The sequence below is a fragment of the Drosophila tropicalis genome, unplaced genomic scaffold, assembly GCF_018151085.1.
Source record: "Drosophila tropicalis isolate 14030-0801.00 unplaced genomic scaffold, ASM1815108v1 contig_694, whole genome shotgun sequence".
In the NCBI taxonomy this organism is placed as follows: domain Eukaryota; kingdom Metazoa; phylum Arthropoda; class Insecta; order Diptera; family Drosophilidae; genus Drosophila; species Drosophila tropicalis.
In genome coordinates this window covers 637,854-662,823 of record NW_027173176.1, presented here as the reverse complement: position 1 = coordinate 662,823, position 24,970 = coordinate 637,854, and the positions used below count along the sequence as shown (strand labels likewise).

At 41.0% G+C, this 24,970-nt stretch overlaps 4 protein-coding genes and 2 non-coding genes across 6 annotated transcripts; 4 read left to right on the top strand and 2 right to left on the bottom strand.

Moving 5' to 3' along the window:
* The first annotated feature begins 31 nt into the window (after nt 1-31).
* On the top strand, nt 32-132 carry LOC137579489 (small nucleolar RNA Me28S-Am2634). Its single transcript, XR_011032830.1, has one exon. It is a non-coding gene; the product is annotated as a small nucleolar RNA Me28S-Am2634 (small nucleolar RNA).
* A 169-nt stretch (nt 133-301) lies between these two features.
* LOC137579487 (small nucleolar RNA Me28S-Am2634) lies at nt 302-400 on the top strand. Its single transcript, XR_011032829.1, has one exon. It is a non-coding gene; the product is annotated as a small nucleolar RNA Me28S-Am2634 (small nucleolar RNA).
* Nucleotides 401-942: 542 nt separating this feature from the next.
* LOC137579430 (splicing factor C9orf78) lies at nt 943-2,124 on the bottom strand. The gene is made up of 3 exons (XM_068293203.1): nt 1,917-2,124; nt 1,238-1,860; nt 943-1,166 (listed from the first exon to the last, which is right to left on the bottom strand). Exons 1-3 carry the CDS (start codon nt 2,027-2,029, stop codon nt 1,012-1,014), a joined length of 891 nt encoding a protein of 296 aa, XP_068149304.1. The 5' UTR covers nt 2,030-2,124; the 3' UTR covers nt 943-1,011.
* Nucleotides 2,125-2,262: 138 nt separating this feature from the next.
* Srrm234 (Serine-arginine repetitive matrix 2/3/4) lies at nt 2,263-15,334 on the top strand. The gene is given in 11 exon segments (XM_068293202.1): nt 2,263-2,398; nt 2,493-2,870; nt 3,514-3,615; nt 6,401-6,790; nt 6,865-6,927; nt 8,317-8,450; nt 8,453-8,466; nt 10,443-10,513; nt 10,588-13,776; nt 13,854-14,063; nt 14,830-15,334. Coding segments are annotated over 10 exon segments (4,578 nt in total). The 5' UTR covers nt 2,263-2,398; nt 2,493-2,631; the 3' UTR covers nt 14,996-15,334.
* Nucleotides 15,335-15,469: 135 nt separating this feature from the next.
* On the bottom strand, nt 15,470-17,948 carry uri (unconventional prefoldin RPB5 interactor). Its single transcript, XM_068292326.1, is given in 4 exon segments — nt 15,470-16,000; nt 16,003-17,360; nt 17,430-17,728; nt 17,792-17,948. Coding segments are annotated over 4 exon segments (2,040 nt in total). The 5' UTR covers nt 17,822-17,948; the 3' UTR covers nt 15,470-15,647.
* A 62-nt stretch (nt 17,949-18,010) lies between these two features.
* Nucleotides 18,011-21,863, top strand: Hem (Nck associated protein 1 Hem). Its single transcript, XM_068292325.1, is given in 2 exon segments — nt 18,011-20,713; nt 20,715-21,863. Coding segments are annotated over 2 exon segments (3,381 nt in total). The 5' UTR covers nt 18,011-18,259; the 3' UTR covers nt 21,642-21,863.
* The last annotated feature ends 3,107 nt before the right edge of the window (nt 21,864-24,970 follow it).

Below are 24,970 nucleotides of genomic sequence, written 5' to 3'. Positions count from 1 at the left end.
TAATAAAAGTTCGTAGATTCATTTAAACTTAAATCTAACCGCAAATGATGAAACATTTTACGTAGGAATCTCATTGAGCCTCAGTCATGCGTTGCTTTGAAAACATTAATCCTCTGATCACTAAAAAAGACAAAGACTTGTTTAATCTTAATTCAATGTGTAAACTAATCAAATGTTTGTATTTTTAACATTTCAGATTGACGGATAGAGAAGAAAGGAAAGAAAAGGAACTGTTTTTGCTAAAGGTAAAATATATTTTTGTAATTCACCTTTATTCGTTTAGGGCATTTCGAATCTCTTGTTGGATTTTTTTATGATGATTTTTATGAGTAGGAATCTCATTGAGCTTCAGTCATGCGTTGTATATGAAATTACTTTATCTCCCACTGACATAATACTTAGCAGCATTGACTGATTGAATTTTCTTAACTGTTTAACTAATCAATTGCTTTCTCTCTTTAATTTTTAGTTGACTACCGCATTGGAATATGAATTGGTCTATTCTAATTCTTGATTGTAAAGTACAGAAGAAATACCGATGACCTTTGCAGATGATTTTTTCAGCCACTTTTCATACATTATCTTTATTTGGAAATAAAACAAAGACTTTTCTCACTTGATATAAAACGATAACCAATGTATGGATTTTTTTTTATGTGACTACAAATGTATTTAGGGAATTAACCGCAGGGATGTTCCTTGAGTTATATTAATTGTATGAGATAAGGCAGCATTCACTCAAGACGCACGCGGGGGGCCTCTTGAAATACTCTTCTTTTTCGGGAAATGCATGCTATCTCACTTGCTTTCAACCTCTCCTGGATCTTATGGTCGGAGAGTAGCATGGTTTCCAAAATCAAAGTGTTGGATCAGACAGAGATAGCTACATATTTTAATTATGCTATCGCTGCTAGTCAAAAACATACATAAGTGATTCCTTCATTTAAAAGTTCGCAATATACAATTTTATTTAATGAATAAAAGAGAATTAAAATTATGAAATATGGAATCTTAATATCTACGAAATTGTTTCCTAAACTTATCATAATGATAATCGTCTGTGGCCCGCTTGACACCATTCGGATTCGTTTGATGATGGGCCGCTTTATTGCCATCTTTTTCCTCACGTCTTCGTCTTCGCTGCTCACTGTTATCCTCAATGTTAACTGGAATAAGAGTGGATGAAATAATTAATATACAGACAGCTTTTCCTATGTGTCACCAGGTCAAAACTTACATCGATTATGCTGCATGAAGTTGACTGCCATATTTGTGGGCACAAACTGAGATGGTCCATCCTTTTTGTTCTTGGCATCTTGCAAAAGTTTTTGCTTGGCATCCTCGGTGGCCTCAATATTACGTATTTTGGCCTGGATGCCTAAATCGACTTCTGGAATACCATTAAGCATTTGATTGGACAACATTTCCTCTGATCGGTGTGATGAGGATTGGCGCAAATGATCGGGCAGTGCATAGAGGGCAGCATCTTCGGGTGTCAGGTATTTGTGAGCATCGCTATCATCGTTGTCACCGCCTGTGTCGGCATCCGTTGCGCCACCTTTTCGCTTTTGAAGTTCCTGTTCAATGTATTTCATCATCTCCTCGTCCTCGTCGCGTTTATTGGTTTCGGCGGAGAATTGTGTGCCTATGCCCACATCGTAGGCATCATCGGGTTCCTTCATTTTGCCCGACTTGAGTGTCTGCATATTGACAAGGCCGCCGGTTTTCACATTAAACGGATCCTTGATGGCCAATTCCTCCTCGGGAGCAATTTTCTTGCCCAGTGCCAGGCCCACAAGACTGACACCATTTGGCCGCTGTCGCAGACGTTGTCGCTCCTTTATCTCATCCAGTGTCAGCCTGAAAGTGAGTTTGGTAAGTTAACTTCATATTAATCAAATTATTATTGTACTTACTGTTCTTCTTTGTCATCTTCGTCGGAATTCTTGCGTTGCCTAAGATTCTTTCGTGATTTCTTTTTAAATACAATTTTAGCAGTCTCGATCTTGGTTTCTTCTGTGTCACTCATTGTTTAGATTCCTAACAACAACTGCTTTATTTATTTGGATTTTTGTTTGTTTACGTTTTTCCCAGCGTGCTCTTGGACTAGAGATGTGCAAAGTCACAAATCACTTTTGCAGATGACTACCTATCGAAAATCGACATTCCGGAGCAATATGTATCGGTTAGTCGACATTCCGGAGCAAAATGTATCGGTTAATCGATTTCGCTTATTTATGTTTTCATGTTATGGTATTTTGTGCGCCCACCGTTTGGTCACACTAAACCTTTGGATTTTCGCAAATTTCCGCTTCGCTTGAAAAGTGTTTAAAATCATTAATAAATAAATAAGTAACAACTCCATTTGGTTAACAGACAAAATAGACGTAAATTAAAGGTTGGTGGATCCGTTAACGACGTTTCACCCCCACCCACTGGCTGAAAGAATTGCAATTAAAATCGATTTTTGTATTTGCCTTTGCGAATTGCAGCAACCTTGGCTTGGAGTTGGACCGTCGATCGTCGTCCCCCTCTGTAACCACTCATCGCAGCTATTGGTAAACGTTTGCCGACAGACACAGAGAGATTATTAGCAAAGAATCATAAAAGTGGCCAACTAAGAAGCTCATCATGTACAACGGCATTGGCCTGACCACTCCTCGTGGCTCGGGCACAAACGGCCATGTGCAACGGAATTGGGCTTTTGTGCGTCCAGGCAAAAAGGATAAGGACTATAGAGCCGAGACTGATACCAAGAAGCTGGACGCTCAACTCAATCGTCCGCCCAACAAAGAAATTCTCGATCACGATCGCAAACGCAAAATCGAAGTTAAATGCATTGAATTCGAGGAGATACTCGAGAAACAGGGGTAAGAATTCAAAATACCGAGCGGGCGACCGTTTAATGCAATCGGCTAGTTATATAACTCTGCAGCAGAGCTGCTAATGCAAGTGACCACCAACAAGGTGCTGCGTGCTGCTGTTTATATTTACATTTTGGCGCCTGGTAGCTGCTCTTAACCGCTGCTCTGGGTGCAACGCCTCTCCGAGTCAGACACAGAGAGCGTACGCACACGCGCTGAAATAAGCAACCACCAACCCCCGAAAGTTTGAAAAACCCACCCGCTACACCCGCCCCAACCCCCCATTCCGTCCCAGTCGCAATGCGTTATAAAACATATGAGCACTCGCGCTCTTATTCCGGTGACCAAACCATAGGAAAACCCAGGCCTGTCTCTGAGCCCTGGGCCATGGCCTGGTGCTGGTGGTGGTGAAAAAAAACTGCATTTCAGTTGTAGAGATTATTTCAATACAGAAACATATCCGCGTGTCAGGTTTACGCGGATAGTTGTCGAGAACCCACAAGAATAGAGATTCTTCATTCATTCGAATGAATTTCAGTTTTAATAGAATTTGTGTGAGCATATACAGATTGTCAATTAATTGATTAATTTATACATTTATATGATTGTTGATTGTCCATTTCGGTTGTTTGTTTTTCACTCAATACAGGCGCACACCAGAGGAGATTAAATCCCACGTGGACCTGTATCGTCAGAAATTAATGGGCCAAGGCAAAACGGATTTGGCCAAAGATGAATTTGGACGTGTAGCGTGAGTAATATACATAAATCCATTTAAATATCTAAAAGTGTTGGTGTGACAATAGTCGGACTTATATAAGTTTAAACAATAATTGAAACGGCTCATTTGACAAATCAATAATATGGTTAAACTTAAATCTCGGCCAGCTGTAGTCAAAGTTAGCGCACTTTGCTCTAGTTGCCGGCTGCGCACAGCATGTGCTCCAACAACCACCCAACACCCACCACCACCACCCAACACGACGTAACCTGCTAGCAGCTCCCTTCATCTATCTCTCCGTCTGCATCCTCATCCAAAGGGCCAATCACAGGACATGATGTTATACACAAAAAAAAAAAAAATAAATAGGAAATGCTGCTGCAAAGATTTTCCTCTCAGTTGCTTCAAGTCAGTCAAATCAGTCAGTTAGTAGTCAGTTAGTCAGTCCGTCTGTCAGTTTAACCATCAAAGTCAGTTTCAGTTTTCTCCTCGCGCGCTCTTCAAGATGGAAAATATAATAAATAATTAATAAACCACACGAAGGACACAATTGTGGTGAATGTCTGTGTGTCCTTGGCAACACAATAACGGGGCAGCCGGACAAGACTACTAGGACACACGGAAGTAGCCCCCGCCTTTCGCACACACACACATGCTCTCAGTCGGTGTGTGTGTGAAATCTGTCTGGAAAAATCAATAAATGACATATTAACGAAAAGAAGCCGCTGCAAATTTTAATGGAAAAAAAAAAACAAATGCTTTGAAAATGGAAAAAAATGTAAATGAAATTGGAGCAATGCTGATGCAGCCCTTAAAGTGCCCACCCCATCCCATTCCATCATCAATGGCAAAGTGAAATACTAAAAATGCAGCTATCCAAATGCAAATCCATCCAATGGTGGTGGCTATATCAGCAAAACGGCCACAGCTACCCCTAAGCGAAAAGGCCACCCCTTTGCCCTCGACGACCACGACGACGACGTTGATCCCTAAAGAGAGCCATGGATTAAAAGTTGAATCAAGTGGCCCTTGCTGTGTTGTTGTTCGCTGTTTCTTTGTTTGTTTTTGTTGCTGGCATCGCGCTGGAGGAGAATCGTGGAACCGCGGTGGGGGCGTAATGTGAGAACGAGAGAAGTGAACTGCATTAAAAGCAACAAATCACTAAATAAGTCTTCCAAACTTAGCATGTAATTAATTAGTTTTAATTGTGAAATGGAGTTAAACACAAGTGCGCAGAGCAACAAACGGAGTAGAATAATCAAATATCCAATGTCTTCCAATTTGGCTATGGATTAAACAGATAAATATATAAATATAAAGATATATCTATATATATTTAAACAGATATTTTCGAACATGAAAATGTAAAGTGAAAACAAAAGTCTAGTTAATCCAACGTCTTCCAAAAGAAAAGTAATACACATATATATGAAATGTTTTTGAAAAATCAATATAATGCATATATTTATATAAATATATATTTTTTATAATACAATTAATAATATACAAGCATTGGATTCCGACGTCTTCCATGAGCAAAGAATCTATTTAAAAGTTATTATAAACGAGAAACAAAAACTAAACAATCCACTGTCTTCCTTAACAAATTGTGGAAAATATAATAATAATAATAATATATTTAGTTATAATATAACCAATGGACACACTTCCAATCCATGGTCTTCCTTATTGAAAAGAATATTTACAAAAATTAAATTATAATGATATCTTCGGAAATTTATACTAACACAAGCACATCGAGTGCGGCAACAGCCACGGTCGGTTTCAATACCTCTGGCACAGCCACTGCAATAACAACAACAACAACAGCAGCAGCAACAACAACCACATTACAGCAAGTGGTGAAGCCAAGGAAACGACGCAAACGACGAAAACGGGCAGGAGGAGGACATCAATCAGCAACTGGCGGAGGATTCACAAACAATAGCAACAACAATTCAATCCCAAATAACAACAACCTAACACCCATGCCATTAAGCCCCACATCAATTGTCAACTCCTCGAACGGTGGTGGTGGTGGAGCCCTGATGAAGGGTTCATCAAATGTTGCATCTGGCAGAAAATGCAAAGCCCAATACTTTCAACACGACAATCGTGAATACATAGCCAAATACGAGAGTTTCCATTTTACGGCGCAAACATCGGCAGCTGCTTTAAACTATGCAGCAGTGGCCAGAAAGTTTAAACCATTGCGGCCGGCTTTGGCTACCGGCGCTCCCAAAGTCAGGAGACCAGCAACGTCCAGAAAGTTGATTAACGAATGCGCCTGCGCATGCCAAACTAATGCTGCGGCTGCTGGCCCACAGGAAGTGGAACGAACCACAACAGCAACGGCATCTGGGGCAACAGGGACAGCAACATCTGCAGCTGATGACAGCCATCTAAAGCTAATGGGAGCCACCACTTTGCTAGGAAACGAATCTAAAATCCAAATCGATGGTAAAATATTACTCGAGCTGCTAAAGCAATCGTCGAACACATTGCTAGAGACATTGCTCGGTGCTGGCAGGTAAAAAAAACTGATGAATATGGCTTCAAGGTAGGGAGGGATAAGATCTTACTAGTCCACACTCTATTGGATATGTATAGATTATAGGAGGTCAAGTCTGTAATTTTAAGGTGGAAGGAAGAAGGTTTATTCCTCTTTAACATTCAAAGATGATCTGACTTGGAGATCATTTGATATATAAACCAAATATGTTTTTTTTTACATTTTGTTTAAACTTATAAAGTCCGTCTTAGAATTTATTCAAATTGATATTAAAATTCTGCTTTATTATTCACTATTTCACAGCGTACGCGATACTCATCAAATAGCCGAGGCACAGCAACAAAAGAACGCCAAATTGCGTGAAGCGTTCAATATTTCGGAATATTTTGTTGAAGGCAGCAGTTTTGATAGTGATCGTAAGGCCAAAGAGGAATTGGTCAAAAGTCTGGCTTTGCAAAAGGAACTGGACGCCCAGCGCGAGAGCCTGGCAGCGGCTGCAGCTGCAGCTGCTGCAGGCAAAGATAAGGAGACTGGCAAACGATATGCCTTGGTCCGTACACCCTCTCGTGATCGCGAGCGTGAGGGCGGCGGGGATGGCGACAAGGATGCAGCTGCAGTGGCCAACAGTGCGGATGAACGCGAGCATGTGTCAAAATCGGACAAAAAGAAGAAAAAGAAACGCACTCGAGATAGGTAAATGGAAATCAAACACCGACATAAACACAATTATTAACTACCAATCTCCTTCTCTATATCTGTCCATTTAGTTCGGCCAGTCCTGAACGCAAAAAGGACAAGAAGAAAAAGTCCAAAAAGCACAAGAAGGAAAGGTAAGCAATCTCATCAAATTATGATACTAAAACCAAAGACAATCGTAGATCTGTGTTTAGTTTCTTTCATTGCTATTTTGAGTTGAATTTTGAATTTTTCTTTCCGTTTTCATTTCAAATGATTTACCTTTAGTTCTCTTAACGTAAATAATGAACATGTAGACAAAATGAAAAAATGATATAACAAATGAAATGAAATACCATTTTTTTGAAAAACCAAAACAAACAACAATGGCTTAATACATTTTATGTTTTTCTTCGTCTCTACTCTCCCTCTTTTACATTGCATTTGAAAAACCACAAAAGGGACTCATATGAGAAAGAAAGTAAAAATAAAAAGAAACGAAAAGTTATGTACAAATGAAATATTACACTTAGTTTTTAAACCAAAAACAAAAAACAAAATTTGTAAAAATTAAGCAAAACGAAAATTATAATCAATCCAACAAAATGTTTCAAATGCCTTTCTATTTAGACGGAAATTTTAACAATATTTGCCAAGCGAGTTTTGAAATGCAATTACTATGTATTTGTGTATGTGTGTGTGTGTGTGTGTGTGAAGGGGTGTGTGTGTGTCTATGTGGGTTGGTGGGTGTAATGCCCTTCCATTCACCCAGTCACATGGATGCTTCACTCACATATTGTTTGTGTTGAGTAAAATTGAAAGATAACCAAACGTAGAAATGAAACCAATGCGCCCAGCGGTAAGTAATAATTCGATAAACAAAAAAGAAATGTAAACAAACTTCAGTTGCAAAACTGTTTGGCAAATACGAAACGTACTTAGTTAACACAACTAACTGATAACAAGTTTAAGCGGTCTCTCCCCCATGTCTCTCTCTCTCTTTCTTTCCTCTTTCTCTCTCTATTTATCTTTCTTTGTTAAGGACACTCGAATAAAACGCAAATTACTTTCTCATCTTTCTTTCTATTAATTAATTATATATATAATTATATATGAATATATATTACCTTCTATTAATGTTAAGAACAATGCAATTTTGAGCAGTTTTCAATGAAGGTAAAGCACTTAATCACAACAAAACAAAAAAGAAAAAACCATAACTATACTAAGTTCTAAGTTGTTGCTGCTAAATCGATTTGTGTAATTTTTTTCGTTGTTTTGTGTTTACTTTTTCTTGGAGCTGCCGTCGTTTTTTTGTTTTAACATTGTATAAAAATTAAATATGAAACACCTAAAACGACCGCCTAATGTCCAAAGTACCTAAAAACAGATACATCCACATTTACATACATACAAGGACTCTGATATATATATATATACATACTTAGACAAATTATTAAGCATAAAAATATCGATTTATTTCATGTATTTAAACTGAACTCTGATCCAAATGTTTTCTCTCTCTTTGATAACTTTATTTGCAGTAAGTCGAAAAAGAAGAAATCGCGAAAACGTAAACACAGTGTCAGCGTCTCTGGCGGCGACAGCGACAAGGATAGCGAGGACGAAGCCGGCGGAACTAGCGATGATGAGCGCGATTTGAAGAGCGCTCGCAAAAAGCCAAAAAGGATAAGGTATGCGAATACCGCCAAAGCAGTTCAAAGGGAGAAGATGGGGAGAAGAATTGTTGAAGAGGAGAGATGATTAATATTGTTAATAAGTCATAGAGAAGAGGACCAACGGGTTAGAGCCAATTACTCCCAAATCCTCGCCAACACCATCATGAGTGAGACGCCTTTTGTGTGTGTGTATGGTGTGGTTTGTGTGTGTGTGTCGAGTGTGTGCTGTCCTTTGGTTGTGCATGTACGAGAAATAATATCTATGTATATCTACCTACTACCACTCATGTCTCAATCTCTCTCTCTCTCTCTCTCCCTCCTGCTCTCTCCTACTCTCTCTTTCTTTCTCTCTCTCTCTATGTATAATGAACCATTTCTTTAACTATTTCTCATACATACTAATTATATATATATTGTACGTCTCAATCCAAAAATCGAAAATGGAAATAATGCCTTTAAAAACATATATATATATCTATATATATTATATGTACGTATATATATATATATATATATATATGCATATTACATGTGTGTATATAATATATATATATATATATAAATATACATATATGTATGTATATATATTAACTGTATATGATGATAACTCTCTCGTTTGACTTTTCGTTTCGTTGTTTCAATTGTTCACCAAAATATTAAACATACGCCATTTCTTCTCTTGCTTATTTACTTCTTTTTCCACAAAAAAAAAAAAAAAAAAAAAAAAAACAAAAAACCAAAACTACAACAAACCAAAATAAAACATTCAAAATAATAACAATCTAAATATTATAACCAAGTACTGATCTATATACTATCTATATAAATCCTGAATATTAACGCATTCTATAACTATAAACAACTTATACTAATATCTAATTAGTATTACAAAACAAAAGATATTCCAAAAATCTAAAAGAACGAAAACCAAAACACCAAAAGAGAAAAAAAAACCCAAATTTAAAAAAAAAAAAATACAAAAATTCACCCACAAATCGTGTAAAAGGTAAAAAGGCTTCGAACGCATTCACAAATATAGTATAAAAAACGTATGATTTGTTTGTGTTTTTATTGTTTGAACCATTTGATTATTCAGTTGTTGTTCCCCTTGGTTCTTGTATAATATATCTATTAATATAGTTGCCTAGTCGAAAATCATAAAACTCGAGAAGTCGGGACAGGGAGAGGCTAGTCATTTAGTCTCTGAATTCAAAATTTCTCAAATGCTATGTGCATAGCCTCTCCAGTCGCCCCCTCTCTCGTTTGTTGTGTTACCCTTACCATTTTACCTCTCTCTACTCTTTTTGTTTTCTTTTGGTTAGTCTTTAAGTTTTTTGTTTTTCTTGATCTGAGTTTTATTATCGTATCGATTTTTATGTTACAAGTAGTTTGATTTCCAAAAAACCAAAACCAAAATCAAATCGATTTAAGTAATTTTCAAAGAAACGAAAAAGAAAATTTATATTTTGTTTATAAAAACCCTTGGCGCTTCATTGATATAGGATAGCTTTCAATGGCTCTCTTGTAGTTTTGTAAGTACTTTCATTTGTCTGTTTTCTTTACAAAAAAAAAAAAAAAAAAAAAAAAAAAAAAAAAAAAAATATATACAAACAATCACAAACTAAACTAATTAACAATTAAAATTTCTCAAAAACCCAAAACTGAAGTGAAGTGATAAATGAGCAAAATATTATATAAATTTCCAGAAGACGAAAACATAAAAAGGGAACAAGGAACAAATATTTTCAGAACTAAAGAAAAGAAAAGAATAAAGAAAAAGCTACAAAAAATCGAAACTTCATCTATTTATCATGCCATAATGAATAAAAAGAAATACGTTGTTATTATTATATATATAAATATTCTAATTTAATATATATATATATTTCGATTATAAATATATATTGCTAAAAGTTAGACTCTTAGCAAACTTTGTTTCCTTTTGTCGTGTGGCGGATCAAACTAATTATACGGAATTTTCTATTATGCAGAAAAAACGCGATAAGAAGCAGAAAAAGAAGAGTCGCACCCGTGCCAGTTCAACGGATTCGGATCGCTCCAAGTAAGTATCGCTTAGGAGAAATCCAAATCTTTTGAACATCACAATGTTAAATGTAGAAAATCTCTCTTTAACAGTTCCCCGGCACGGAAGGAGAAGAAATCGGCAAAGTCTCGCAACAGCATAGTGGAAGCTGAGAGTAAAACCGACGGCAATGGTACGCCACGTGACAATCCGTTCCGCAATCGTTCGGCTGAACGTCGAAAGGACACAGCCACCAAACAGGGGCGCAGCAACGATTCATCGACAGAGAGTCAGCGGCAAAGAGACAAGCAACCGCAGCAGCAGCAGCGCAGTAGGCGGGATAGTCGCAGTCGAAGTCGACGTCCCAAGTCGGTGGCACGAACACCGCCGAGACGAGAGTCCCAGAAGAAGGACACACAAAAATCAAGAGAGCGAACACGATCGACAGAGAGACAACGTTCCAAGAATAGGCAACGTTCACGAGAACGACAAATATCCAAGGATAGGCTACGATCACGGGAACGACAAATATCCAAGGATCGTCATCGTTCAAAGGAACGTCAGAGATCGAAAGACAGACAGAGATCAGTAGAGAAATCGAACGTGCGATCGGTTAACAAGGAACGAGAAAAATCCAAAGAGCGCCAGCGATCAAGAGACAGAAGGCAGCGATCGGTGGATAGGGCGGCACGCTCCAATGAACGGCAACGTTCGAGGGAGAAGCAGCGATCCAAGGATCGTCAAAGTCGGCAATCGGTTGAACGGCAACGTTCCAAAGATCGTCAACGATCAAAGCAACGTCCGCCATCACGTTCAGCCGGTTCTAAAGAGCGCAATCTGCAAAGGCGTGACCGTAGCAAGGATCGCCATCGTCGCGAGCGTCGCTCCAACTCCAACCCGAAACGCCAGACATCGCCATCGAATTCAAGTAGTAAGAAACGCAACGATGATCGTAAATCAACACGGGCTACTACTCCATCGCCTACCCGTGCACGTAAGCAAAAGTCGCGCTCGCCCGTGAAGAAACGTAGCCATTCGCCTGAGGAAGTGGCCGCACCAAAGAAAACAACCGTGGCGCCAGCTTTTAATCCCTTCAAAGCGGCCGAAGACACAGTCAATGACATCTTGGGCACCAAGTCGGTATTGGTGGCCCTGGAACAGACCAAGCGCAAGCGAGCGGCCTCAAGCTCTAGCTCAGATTCGGAAAGCTCGAGCTCTAGCTCATCGGCATCGCGTACCCCATCGCCGAAGCAAACGCCACGCAAACAGCGGCGCCGTAGTCATACTCCCGAGCTGGTGAAGCGTGAGAATAGCCCCAAACAAGAGCGGCAGAAGTCTCCACGCAAGAGCAGTGTGAAGCGAGAGCGTTCCGGTACCCCGCCCAAGCCCAAGCCAAAGAGCATTAAAGCGGCAGTTTCGGCGGTGGCCACCACGCCAAGTCCGAAGCCAAGTCGGCGACGATCCCACAGCAGATCTAGCTCCTCAGAATTGCACTACTCGCCAGCTGAGCGACATCCGGAGCGATATCAGGACATTATAGCAGAAAAGAAGCAACAGTCGAAGAGTCGCGAAGTTCCCGCTCCGGCGACAAAGCCTACACCCGTAGTGCGTCTGCGTGCCCAGAGCGACGACGGAAGCGATGGCGAAGCAGCCATTGCCGATGCTGGCGCCCTGGACGAGTTTCAACAGAGCAAACGTGAGCGAATGGAATTACAGGAGCTGCGCATGTTGGAGCAACTAAAATCTGGCATTGCCGCCAAGGCCAAACAGAAAATCAAGACTATGGAGAAGAATGGCGATGCCAAAAAGGATACGACCAAAGATGGTAGCGAAGTAAGTGGCAGCGAACTAATCATGGTGACGGCTTCTAAACGTAACTCGCTAAGTGAATTTCTCGTTGCTAACAATGTAACCGCTTTAATTAACCCCTTGGCGGCGGCGGCGGCGGTGGCAACGGCTGTGTCGGCGGCGTCGGCATCGTTATTGACGGCGACAACAAATTCGACCACGACAGCAACAACGACAGCGACAGCAACAGCAACGATAGGGACAACGACAGCAATAGCAACAACAACTACAACCCCTCCGCCTCCAACGGCTGTGATACATCCGCAACCAATGGATAAACAGCAGGAGCAAAAGCCGAAGGCTGCGGATGAGACAAGTAAAAGGGACACCAATACGCCGCCCATTTGCAAGGCGCCATTAGTTGCGGCAAATGGCGATGTGAAAAGTCCAATATTGAACGCAACAGCGACAACAACAACAACGACCAAAATCAATCACAGACTTCCTCATCCGCACACACATCCGCATCAGCAGCAGCAGCAACAACTACACCAACAAACGCCGCATCAGCATCACAATATGCAACAAACCAAACGCGTCTTTCACAATCGCACGTTGAATAACAATCCCAACAGTAGACATAATACTAACAATATACATGCATGTGGTGGTGGTGGTTCTAGTGGTGGTGTCCCTCATTCTAACAGCAATCCCAGCATGCCGCCCTTTCTGGCCGGCACGCCTGGCACCTATAACCGTACGACGAATCGCCTTAATCACGGCCCCTTGCTAACGGCCACTCACTACAACATCTGCAAGAATCATCACCAGAATAGTGTACAGCAGCAGCAGCAGCAGCCGCTGCTCAGTCGTCGCGATCAGCAGCAGCAACATCTGTCGCGTAATCTTGTGTATAATCCCAGCCTCTTTGGCCATGGCACGCCACAGCAGCAGGCTCTGCTGGCGGTCACTGGCGGCGGCCATCACCATGGTCATGTGCACGGTCATGCCCATTCCCATGCCCATGCCCACGCCCATGGCCACACACATGGCCATGGCCATCATGGTGGACGGCATGCGGGCCTTTTGACTCTGGCCACTGGTGGAGGCTCAGTCGCTGGCGGAGCTGCTGCTGCTGCCGCCGCCGCCGGCCTATCGCTGCTCGGTGGTCATCCGCAGCATGCGCGGGGCGGTAGCATTAGTTTTAATGCGGCTGCAGCGGCCGCAGCCGTGGCAGCCAATAGTCTTAGCTATCATCATCATCACCAGAACCAACAGAAACCGAAAATAGTTATAAAACCCTTCAAAATTCACGATCCACAGCCCTTAGTTGCGGCCCTCGCGGACAGTACCCTGGTGGATGCCATTGTGTCCAAGGTGTCCACCGCCACGGTGGCAGCAGCCGAAAGTGCAGCAAGACGCAGTCGCAGCCGATCCAGACGCAGCAGTCACAGTCGCAGCAAACGGCGGACGAGCAGCGGGCATCATCATCGCTCCAGCAGCCGCTCTAGATCGTAAGTGTCGCAAGAAGCCTAGTTTATCTTCGTTTCCTTTGCCTTTTTACCATGATACCAAATGCATTTAATTGTAGCCGCTATACCTCCTCCAGCAGTCGCAGTGGTTCACGCAGTTCACGATCTCGCTCTGGCTCACAATCATCCCGCTCCAGTTGTTCATCGCGCAGCAGTTCAGGAAGCTCCTCGAGCAGCGGTTCGGGTACATCGCAATCCGGATCACGTTCTCCATCCATACCAAGGCGTCGAGGCTCTCCTAGCTTTCTGGATCGTCGCCGCATAACGAGGTAGATAATGGATCTCCACACACCCACTGGCAATGTTTTTCTTTATATTATTTTTTTGTTATCGTTTTCTGTTTATTTATAATTTCACAATTTGTTTGATTTTTCTTTTTCGTAGCCGTCGTTCGCCGCGCCACAGCACCAGACGTTAGCTGTGCCATCCTGTTTGAGTTGTATTGATTGATTTTCCCACACTTACACTCACACTCCAACACACACACAAAGAACTCCTTGATATGATTTAATTTTATGATTTTCTCTTCCGTTCACACATTTTCTCGATTGATATTTTCCCGTTTTGTTTTTACAGCCAACTCAGGAACATAAACGTATACATACTTATACATATATTATTTTTATATACTCTTTTTTTTAATCACAATTCAATTTATTTCGCCATGCAATAACTTTCTTTCTACTTTTTTTTTAGCTGACCAATTAATTTTGTGTTTTTTTTTTTTTTTTTTCTTTTGGTTGTAAAATTTTTGTAATTTGTATTCCTGGTAAATTTTTTAATATTATGTATTTAGAGGCAAAACAGTTTTTTGTTTGTCTGTGTATCGAAATAAATTATGTCATCTCTTAATCATTATTGTTTTATAGGATTTTCAGTTTTGAGTTTTAGCTAACTTTATTTTGTATTTGATTACAATTTTCAGTTGGTAAGTTTTCAACAACAACAAAAATATGATTTCGTTTAAAAACCCTTAACTTGAGACGAAATATATTAAAATACTAATTTGTTTTTTGTTTCCTCCTTTTTACATAGTGCACGGAAGCGTCCAATTCCGTATCATCACAAAACACCGACGGATGGCGAGGTGGAGGATGCCTCTAGCTGTTGCTCGAGCTGCTTTAGTCGAGCCAGTACGCCGGGAACACCCATGTGTACACCATTGCGCAGTAGCCGCAGTCCCTCGATGGCCGCCTTTTGAGAGTTGGGATATTACTCATGTATCTAGTCAGACTTATAGTCGCCATATGCACATATGTAATACTCTCTTAATACTCCTCCTCCTCCTCCTTTTACAATAAGCTAGTTGTTATATATATGTACTTGAAAGGACAAACATTTGTTTTACACACGACGCATTCAATAACTTAGTTTGGATAATTAATTCCCCTAGGCATTTCTCTGATTGAATTTAATAGCAAAATTTTAAATTGTATTATCAATTTTTACATGCCATCCTGTAGGCCTGTAACTGATTGATTATTTGCTAGTTTTTAAGCTGAGTTTTAAAATAAAAAATTAATTTGTTGCCATTTCAAAATGTATGAATTTGTCATTCGAAAAACTTTGTGTCTGCAGCATTGATTCTTGAAGGACTTGCAGTTTCTCATTTCTGCAAATCCAATGTTTTGTATGGCTGCTATATAAAAACAAAAAGAGAAAGCCTCTTTTCAGATACATATGTATACGTATTATATATTTGTAGGTATGTATATATACACCCTTTGATATTTATTAACTTGAGACGTGTATCAGTTTAACTGATTACACCTAAAACTTGAACAAATCTGTAAAATTCTTAACAAAAATTGGAAAATCGATTTATATATTGATGGATGGAGGATATAGCCGACTTATTTTAAGGCTGCCCTTTGCTCCTTGAATCGACTGACTCTCCTGCGGGGGGCATGTGTCTCAACGAATTTTCCTTTGGGCTCCTTCTCAACCAGATCATCACTCATCACTTTTTTGTAGGCGCTCATTTCACGGAGTTCATCATCGATGGTTCTTTCCTTTTTCTTTTTATTTTTTTTCGATTTCTTTTTCTGATTTTGGTTCTGGTTAGTCGACTTCGTCGGGTTAGTCATGTGAGGTTCACGATTCACAGCCTCTTTGTTTCGTAATATGGACTTGGTCATCTAAAAGAATAGGTGACAAAGTTGTGTAATTTGTTTCGCCTGTTGTGTTTTTCAGATCTTACCGCTCTTTTAGGATCCTCATAGGCTGTCTCACGAGCGGCCTCTCCTAAAAGGGCCACCTTCACTTCCTCTTCACCCTCGAAGCCATTGACGTAGATGGGAAATTGGTTTTCTGCACGAGCTTTACTCCTCTCATATATGCGGTAGAAGTCTGCTGGTGTTCCGGGTATATCCACTTTATCAATGGAAGAAACATCTCTCTCAGCAGGCTTTGCATCGGAATGTGTAAAATTAATGTGCAGTGTATTAATACGTCCAGTCATACCATCCAATATTTGATTAACCAAATCAAAATCCTGTATACTCTGCTGCTCTTGTACTAATTCAATGTTTTGTTCCACCTTTTGTATTATACGCGAATTGGATTTGGCCTTGCCGGGCTTGGATGGCTCAGGCATGTTCAATGTTATCACTTCTCGAGGAGCTTGCTGTTTGGTCTTGGCCTTGGGTAACATATCGGCTACCGCATCTTCTTTCCTAAATTCCAGTTTTTGTTCAGTCGGAGCAAATGAAATGCGTCGTTTTCCGGTTTCCGGTTCGGGTATGGGTTCGGGAGCAATAGCTTCACCTTCCGATACATTATCTTCACTGCTACTTCCCTGCTCTCTTTCGAATATCAACTCTTGAAGGTCGTCCTCTAAGGCTACAACCACATTCATTAAATGGGTCAATTCATCAGATATGAAGTGCCCACTTTGTATTTTTCTCATTCTGGCCTTCATGAGTTTTATTTGGGTGCGCAGGAATTCCTCATGATCTTCACGGGGCAACACATCCAGCTGTTCCCTTATTGTGTTCACCTCTTCGGGCAGATCGTCTAGTTCCTCCGACTGGTCGGTTTCGTGATTACTCTCTTTCGCACTATGGTTCTCCACATGATTCTCTGCTTTTCCACGGCGCTTCTTTTCGGATGGCACATCCATTTCACCAGAGATTAGTTTTTGCACCATTTCATCGGTACTTTTTACGCTGTTCTCTTCGTTGTCACCCATTGCAGAGATTTCCTCACGTTCCTGCGCCTCCAGTCTTGCCCATATTTCTGCCTCTCGTTCGTCTGATATTGTCTGAGGTGCGGATGCAGGTGTAGGTTTGGTTTTAGTTTCGCTACTCAACATATTTCGGAGCGCATCTTCATTTAAATTGTCTGGATCTAGACCTAGTTCTTCCAGCATTTCTCGTTCTTCCAGTTTTTTCAAAAACTCGTCATCTTTGGCATCTAAAGCCTCGCGTTTAAGCCGCTCCTCTTTCTTTTCTTTGCGAACACTCTGTTTGTGTTCCTCCAGCCATTTTTTGTGGGATTCCTCGTCATAATGCTCAACAATTTCAATTTCATCAGGGTTTGGCACAGCTCCTTCACGTATGGGGGGTCTGTAACTTGTTCCTGAAAAGATATATTGGTAATACCACTGGACGATAACTGATAATCATGCCACTTACTGCCACAGATCCGCCTCAGTCTCCAACTCTTTCAAGTGCTTCTCGGCCAATCCTAGGCGATGGCTACATATCTCTTTCGCCTTGTGAGCCGAACAAGTTGAAAAGTATCCCTCATAGTGTCCCACAAGCAATTCGTTCGTGTGTATCAATTGACCAGCCATAAGAGCTTTCTTTCCAATAGGCACCATGATATCCACGGTCTGTTGTTTAACAAATGTGTCCAAGTTTTTAATTGTGTTCGCATTGTCTTCCTTAAATGCCTGCCACCGCTCGGTCTCGGCGGCATTTTTATCCAGCGCCTGCAATTATGTTCATGGGAGGCGAATTGCGTTACATGAATCTATTGGTAAAGAAGCACATACCTGCCGCAGCACATCCTCGCGCTGATCCATCTTTACCACATGAGATTTATATTTTGTTAACACAATAAATTTTGTTATTTCAGCTTTTGTTATAAACTAGCTTTTTTTGAACGCACACTAAAGGTGAGCAATTTATACGTCGTTAGGTCGATAGTCGATTTCATTTCCCAACACTGGGGCAATCGATGACATAGATGTCGATGACATAGATGTTTTCATCGTATTATCGCTCATATTTAGCTAAAAGTCAATGTGTACATTTTTTTTCACATCCGCAGTTTGGTGATTAGTAAATTTTTATATCATTAAGCCGTAAATAGATCACTCCGCGGGGATAACGTTTGTTCAGTGCGTTTGGGAGTGCCTGTGACTCCTCTTGAGGTCGAGTTCGCACCGGCTCATCGAATCGGCAACAACAATTCGCAGCTTCCTCGTCCCACCCACACCCAAACAAGAAAAAAAAAAATCATGGCACGCCCAATTTTTCCAAATCAGCAGAAAATAGCTGAGAAATTGATTATATTAAATGATCGCGGCCTGGGCATACTAACGAGAATTTACAATATCAAGAAGGCATGTGGAGACACAAAATCCAAACCGGGCTTCCTATCGGAAAAGTCCCTGGAGTCGAGCATTAAATTCATTGTGAAGCGATTCCCCAACATTGATGTGAAGGGTCTGAATGCCATTGTCAATATAAAGGCAGAGATAATCAAATCTTTATCACTGTACTATCATACATTTGTGGACTTGCTCGACTTTAAGGACAATGTCTGTGAGCTATTGACCACAATGGATGCTTGCCAAATCCATTTGGATATAACATTAAACTTTGAATTGACCAAAAACTATTTGGACTTGGTGGTCACCTATGTTTCCCTTATGATCGTTCTGTCTCGCGTTGAGGATCGCAAGGCCGTGCTGGGTTTATATAATGCAGCGTATGAACTGCAGCACAATCAGGCCGATACGGGGTTCCCCCGATTGGGTCAAATGATATTGGACTATGAAGTGCCGCTTAAAAAATTGGCTGAAGAGTTCATTCCTCACCAGCGACTGCTGACAAATGCCCTACGCTCTTTGACTGCGATTTATGGTCTAAGAAATCTATCCGCCGACAAGTGGAGAGAGACGCAAAAGCTCAGTTTGGTCGGGAATCCAGCTATCTTGCTGAAAGCGGTACGGACAGACACCATGTCCTGTGAATATATATCCCTGGAGGCTATGGATCGGTGGATTATATTCGGTCTGTTGTTGAATCATCAAATGCTAGGTCAATATCCCGAGGTGAATAAGATGTGGCTATCGGCTCTGGAATCCAGTTGGGTGGTGGCTCTCTTCCGCGATGAAGTTCTACAAATTCATCAATATATCCAATCTACCTTTGATGGCATCAAAGGCTACAGCAAGCGGATTGGTGAGGTAAAGGAGGCATATAACACGGCAGTTCAAAAGGCCGCTCTAATGCATCGAGAGAGACGGAAATTCCTGCGCACCGCCCTTAAAGAATTGGCCCTGATTATGACCGATCAGCCAGGCTTGCTGGGACCGAAGGCCATATTCATTTTCATTGGCCTGTGTTTGGCTCGCGACGAGATCCTTTGGTTGCTGCGGCACAATGATAATCCACCCTTGGTCAAACATAAGGGTAAAAGCAATGAAGATCTGGTGGATCGCCAGCTGCCAGAGCTACTCTTTCACATGGAAGAGCTGCGCGCTCTGGTGCGCAAATACAGCCAAGTAATGCAACGATATTATGTGCAATATCTGTCGGGTTTCGATGCCACCGATCTTAATATACGCATGCAGAGCCTGCAGATGTGCCCCGAGGATGAGAGCATTATATTCAGTTCGCTCTACAACACAGCCGCTCAATTGACTGTTAAGCAGGTCGAGGATAATGAATTATTCTATTTTAGGCCATTCCGTTTGGATTGGTTCCGTCTGCAGACCTATATGAGTGTGGGCAAAGCAGCGCTGAGGATTGCCGAGCATGCCGAATTGGCACGCCTCCTGGATTCAATGGTCTTTCACACACGTGTCGTAGACAATCTTGATGAAATCCTGGTGGAGACTTCCGATTTAAGCATCTTTTGTTTCTATAACAAAATGTTCGATGATCAATTCCATATGTGCCTGGAATTCCCAGCACAGAATCGTTATATTATTGCCTTTCCCTTGATTTGCAGTCACTTTCAGAACTGCACACACGAAATGTGTCCCGAGGAGAGGCACCACATACGCGAGAGATCGCTGAGTGTGGTCAACATATTCCTAGAGGAAATGGCCAAGGAGGCCAAGAATATCATAACGACAATATGCGATGAACAATGCACCATGGCCGATGCTCTGTTGCCCAAGCATTGCGCCAAAATTCTGTCAGTTCAGTCGGCCAGAAAGAAAAAAGATAAGAACAAATCCAAACACTTTGACGATATACGCAAACCAGGCGATGAATCGTATAGAAAGACTCGTGAGGATCTTACCACCATGGACAAATTGCATATGGCACTGACAGAGCTATGCTATGCTATAAATTATTGCCCCACTGTGAATGTTTGGGAATTCGCCTTTGCGCCGCGGGAATATCTCTGCCAGAATTTGGAGCATCGATTCTCAAGGGATTTAGTGGGCATGGTTATGTTCAATCAGGAGACAATGGAGATAGCCAAACCCTCTGAACTGTTGGCCAGCGTACGGGCCTATATGAATGTGTTACAAACAGTTGAGAACTATGTTCATATAGACATTACAAGAGTGTTCAACAATTGCCTACTCCAGCAGACGCAGGCCCTGGATTCGCATGGCGAGAAGACTATAGCTGCTCTGTACAACACTTGGTACAGTGAGGTGCTCTTGAGGAGGGTCTCAGCTGGCAATATTGTATTCTCGATCAATCAAAAGGCATTTGTACCCATCTCCCCCGGAGGGTTGGGTACCCTTTAATCCCCAAGAGTTCTCTGATTTGAATGAGCTCCGAGCCTTGGCTGAATTGGTAGGACCATATGGCATTAAGACCCTAAATGAAACCCTCATGTGGCACATAGCAAATCAGGTGCAAGAGTTAAAATCCCTCGTGGGCACCAATAAGGAAGTTCTCATAACCCTACGCACCAGTTTCGATAAACCCGAAGTGATGAAAGAGCAATTTAAACGCCTTCAAGATGTCGATCGTGTGCTTCAACGCATGACCATTATTGGCGTAATCATTTGCTTCCGTAATCTAGTTCATGAGGCTCTCGTTGATGTGCTGGACAAACGCATTCCGTTCTTACTCAGCTCAGTTAAGGATTTCCAAGAGCATTTACCTGGTGGCGATCAAATTCGTGTGGCCTCGGAAATGGCCTCAGCAGCAGGCCTGCTGTGTAAAGTTGACCCCACATTGGCCACCACCCTGAAGTCAAAGAAACCCGAATTCGATGAGGGTGAACATCTGACAGCATGCCTACTAATGGTCTTTGTCGCTGTTTCTATACCAAAGTTGGCACGCAATGAAAACTCCTTTTATCGGGCCACTATTGATGGGCATTCGAATAATACTCACTGCATGGCAGCGGCCATCAACAATATTTTTGGTGCCCTTTTCACCATATGCGGACAGAACGATATGGAGGATCGCATGAAGGAGTTTTTGGCCTTGGCCAGTTCATCGCTGCTACGTTTAGGCCAGGAGTCGGACAAAGAGGCCACGCGGAATCGTGAATCCATCTATCTGCTGCTCGACGAGATTGTCAAACAATCACCATTCCTCACCATGGATCTGCTCGAGTCCTGTTTCCCCTATGTCTTGATACGAAATGCCTACCATGGCGTTTATAAGCAGGAACAAATTCTAGGACTGGGTCTCTAGATTATCGTTATTGGATTATCGCGTCACGTATTATTATATAGATGTCTATCAAACAAAGTATTTTGTTTTATTTTTTTTATATATACATATATTCGATTATTTCACTACTCGAAACAGTTACACATGCCCATTAATTATATGTACTAAAGAGTAATCTAAATCCATATTAGAGAACTCCACATTTTGATACAATTAAGAATAAAGTGCTTATGTAAACCAAAAGTTTGGAAGTCCTCGTTCTGTAGTCCTTTGGAGAACTTAAGGTCTTTTAAGAAGTTTTTGCGCGCTTTTAAATTAAATTTATTGTTTATTTAGGCTTAAGCTATAATAAAATAGCTGTGTTTTAGGCTTATTTAAAAACAATAAGATCAAGACTGACTTCTGTTATCACGGCAATTTTAAAGAAAATTGGAATGTCCTTTCACCAGAGTAACAAAGGTCATACATACATATATACACTACTGGGTCCTGCAAAGTCTACCAGATTTAGCTCTAAAATCCACGAATCCCACCGCACGGACTAAAGGACATGGTTTCCCAGGATGTACTTGATGATCTGTATTGAACGAAATAGGACATATTTCCCAAAAAGACCCCTTTTGTCAGTTATCCGAAGAACATTTCAAGACTTAGTAATGATAATCGATGTGCAATGACAAGATCCTTAACCCAGCCAAAAGTCATCCAAATCGTCTTCAAAATAACTGAGTTATGAGCACTTTTCCGATTTAGGGACTTGTAATTTTTACCATGTCCCGTTTCGGACCAAGTGGCCAAAAAATGGGAAAAATTCACAAAATCCTTTATTTCCCAGCTCTGCGCAGGACTACCACGATATCCTTAGCACCAAAGATAGTCCTTGGTAATTTGAGTTTTATGACACCACTTTCACCCTGATCCTTCAAAGGACTCGCCAGATATTTACAATTTTTTCTTAAACAAGAAAGTCCTTATATCTTGTCTTCCCAAAGGACTTTCCAGGATCTGTGAGTGTCAGTCGAAGCGGACCATCAAGGACTACAATCTGACCAAAGAATGTCCTGATTGTCCTTGAAATGGCCGAGTTATAAGGACATTTACGGTTTTTTGTGACTTTTTCGCCATTTTTTCTGAGCCACCCCCTTAGAAAAATTGGACCAATATTATTGGAAGGATACTGAAAATCCTTGAATGCAGATCGATAGTTCTGATCCTGGAGGATCCAAAAAAGTAAGTCCTTGCAAAATCGGTTAATGTCCTGCGGAGATATGGCCTTGAGAATATAATCCTTTTTTCGTTTTTTAGCTATAAAATCCGCAAATCCTGCCGCAGGACGAAGGGACATGGTCTCATAGGATGTCCTTGATGATCTCTACAGATTGGCATCTAAAAAAGTTGGGGTCATCTAAGGATGCAGGACATGAAATTTTCTGAAAAGGTCCTTTTTCTCAGCTTTCCAAAGGACATTCCAGGGCGTGGGGAGCTAAATCGATGCGGCCGAAGAAGGGCTTCAATCTGGCCAAAGGACATCCCCATTATCCTTTAAATAGCCGAGATATGCGGAGTTTTCTATATTTTGGACTTGAGATTTTTTCCAAGTCCCAAATTGAACCAATTGGCGAAAAATATAGGAAAAATCACAAAATCCTTGATATCTCGGCTCTCCGCAGGACTACCAAGATGTCCTCTGCACCGAAGATAGTCCTTGCTTATTAAAGTTTTATGGCATCACTTTCGTCCTGATCCTTCAAAGGACTCGCGAGTTATATGCTATATTTGTTTAAACAGAAAAGTCCTTTTATCTCCGCTTCTGGAAGGACATTCCAGGATCTCATTGTGTCAGTTGAAGCGGATCATCAAGGACTACCATCTGACCAAAGGACATCCGGATCGTCCTTGAAACAGCTGAGTTATAAGGACATTTATGGATATTTTGCGACTTTTTGGCCATTTTTCTGACTCTCCCCCTTACAAAAAATCGAGCAACATTTATGGCAGGATATTGAAAATCCTTGAATGCAGATCGGTAGTGCTGATCCTGGAGGACCAAGAAAGGTACGTCCTGTCAAAATCGGTCAATGTCCTGCTGAAATATGGGCTCGAGAAAATTATCCTTTTTTCGTTTTTTAGCTCTAAAACTCGCAAATCCTGCCGCAGGACTAAAGGACATGGTTCCCTAGGATGTCCTTGATGATCTCTACAGATTGGCATCAAAAAAAGTTGGGGTCGTCTAAGGATGCAGGTTATAAAAATGATCGAAAATGTCCTTTTTCTCAACATTTCGAAGGACATTTCAGGACCTCGTAACATCAGTCGATGCGGACGAACAAGTACTTCGATATGGCCAAAGGACATCCCGATTATCCTTAAAATAGCCGAGTTATAAGTAGTTTAGCACATTTTGGACTTGTAATTTTTACCTTATTTAAATAAAAAATTATATTGCATACTTTTGGGATGAATAATATGAATTTTTAAAAAAAGTGTTGCCTACTTATTGGGGTTAGAAATGGAATGTCAAAATAATCGAGTATCCTTTGAAGGATCAGGATAAGAGTGGTGTCAAACGAATCCTTTTATTAAGGACAATAACTTGTGCAAAGGACATCCCGAAAGTCCTGCCAGGAGCTGAGAAATTAAGGATTTTATGTTTTTCTGATTTTGTTGCATACTTCAAGGCGTTTGGGCTTGTAGGGAACCTTAATTAAAATCTGTTGCATACTTTTAGGCGTTTGAGCGTTTTAAGATCCTTAAAAAATTTTCGTTGCATACTTAGAGGCGTTTAAGCTTGTGGGGCACCAAAATTAATTTCTGTTGCATACTTTTAGGCGGTTGAGCTTGTAGGGTGCCAAAATTAAAATTCGCTGCATACTTTTAGGCGTTTAACATTATTTTAAGAGCCACACGCCCAACCGCCTAAAAGTATGCAGCGAATTTTAATTTTGGCACCCTACAAGCTCAACCGCCTAAAAGTATGCAACAGAAATTAATTTTGGTGCCCCACAAGCTTAAACGCCTCTAAGTATGCAACGAAAATTTTTTAAGGATCTTAAAACGCTCAAACGCCTAAAAGTATGCAACAGATTTTAATTAAGGTTCCCTACAAGCCCAAACGCCTTGAAGTATGCAACAAAATCAGAAAAACATAAAATCCTTAATTTCTCAGCTCCTGGCAGGACTTTCGGGATGTCCTTTGCACAAGTTATTGTCCTTAATAAAAGGATTCGTTTGACACCACTCTTATCCTGATCCTTCAAAGTATACTCGATTATTTTGACATTCCATTTCTAACCCCAATAAGTAGGCAACACTTTTTTAAAAATTCATATTATTCATCCCAAAAGTATGCA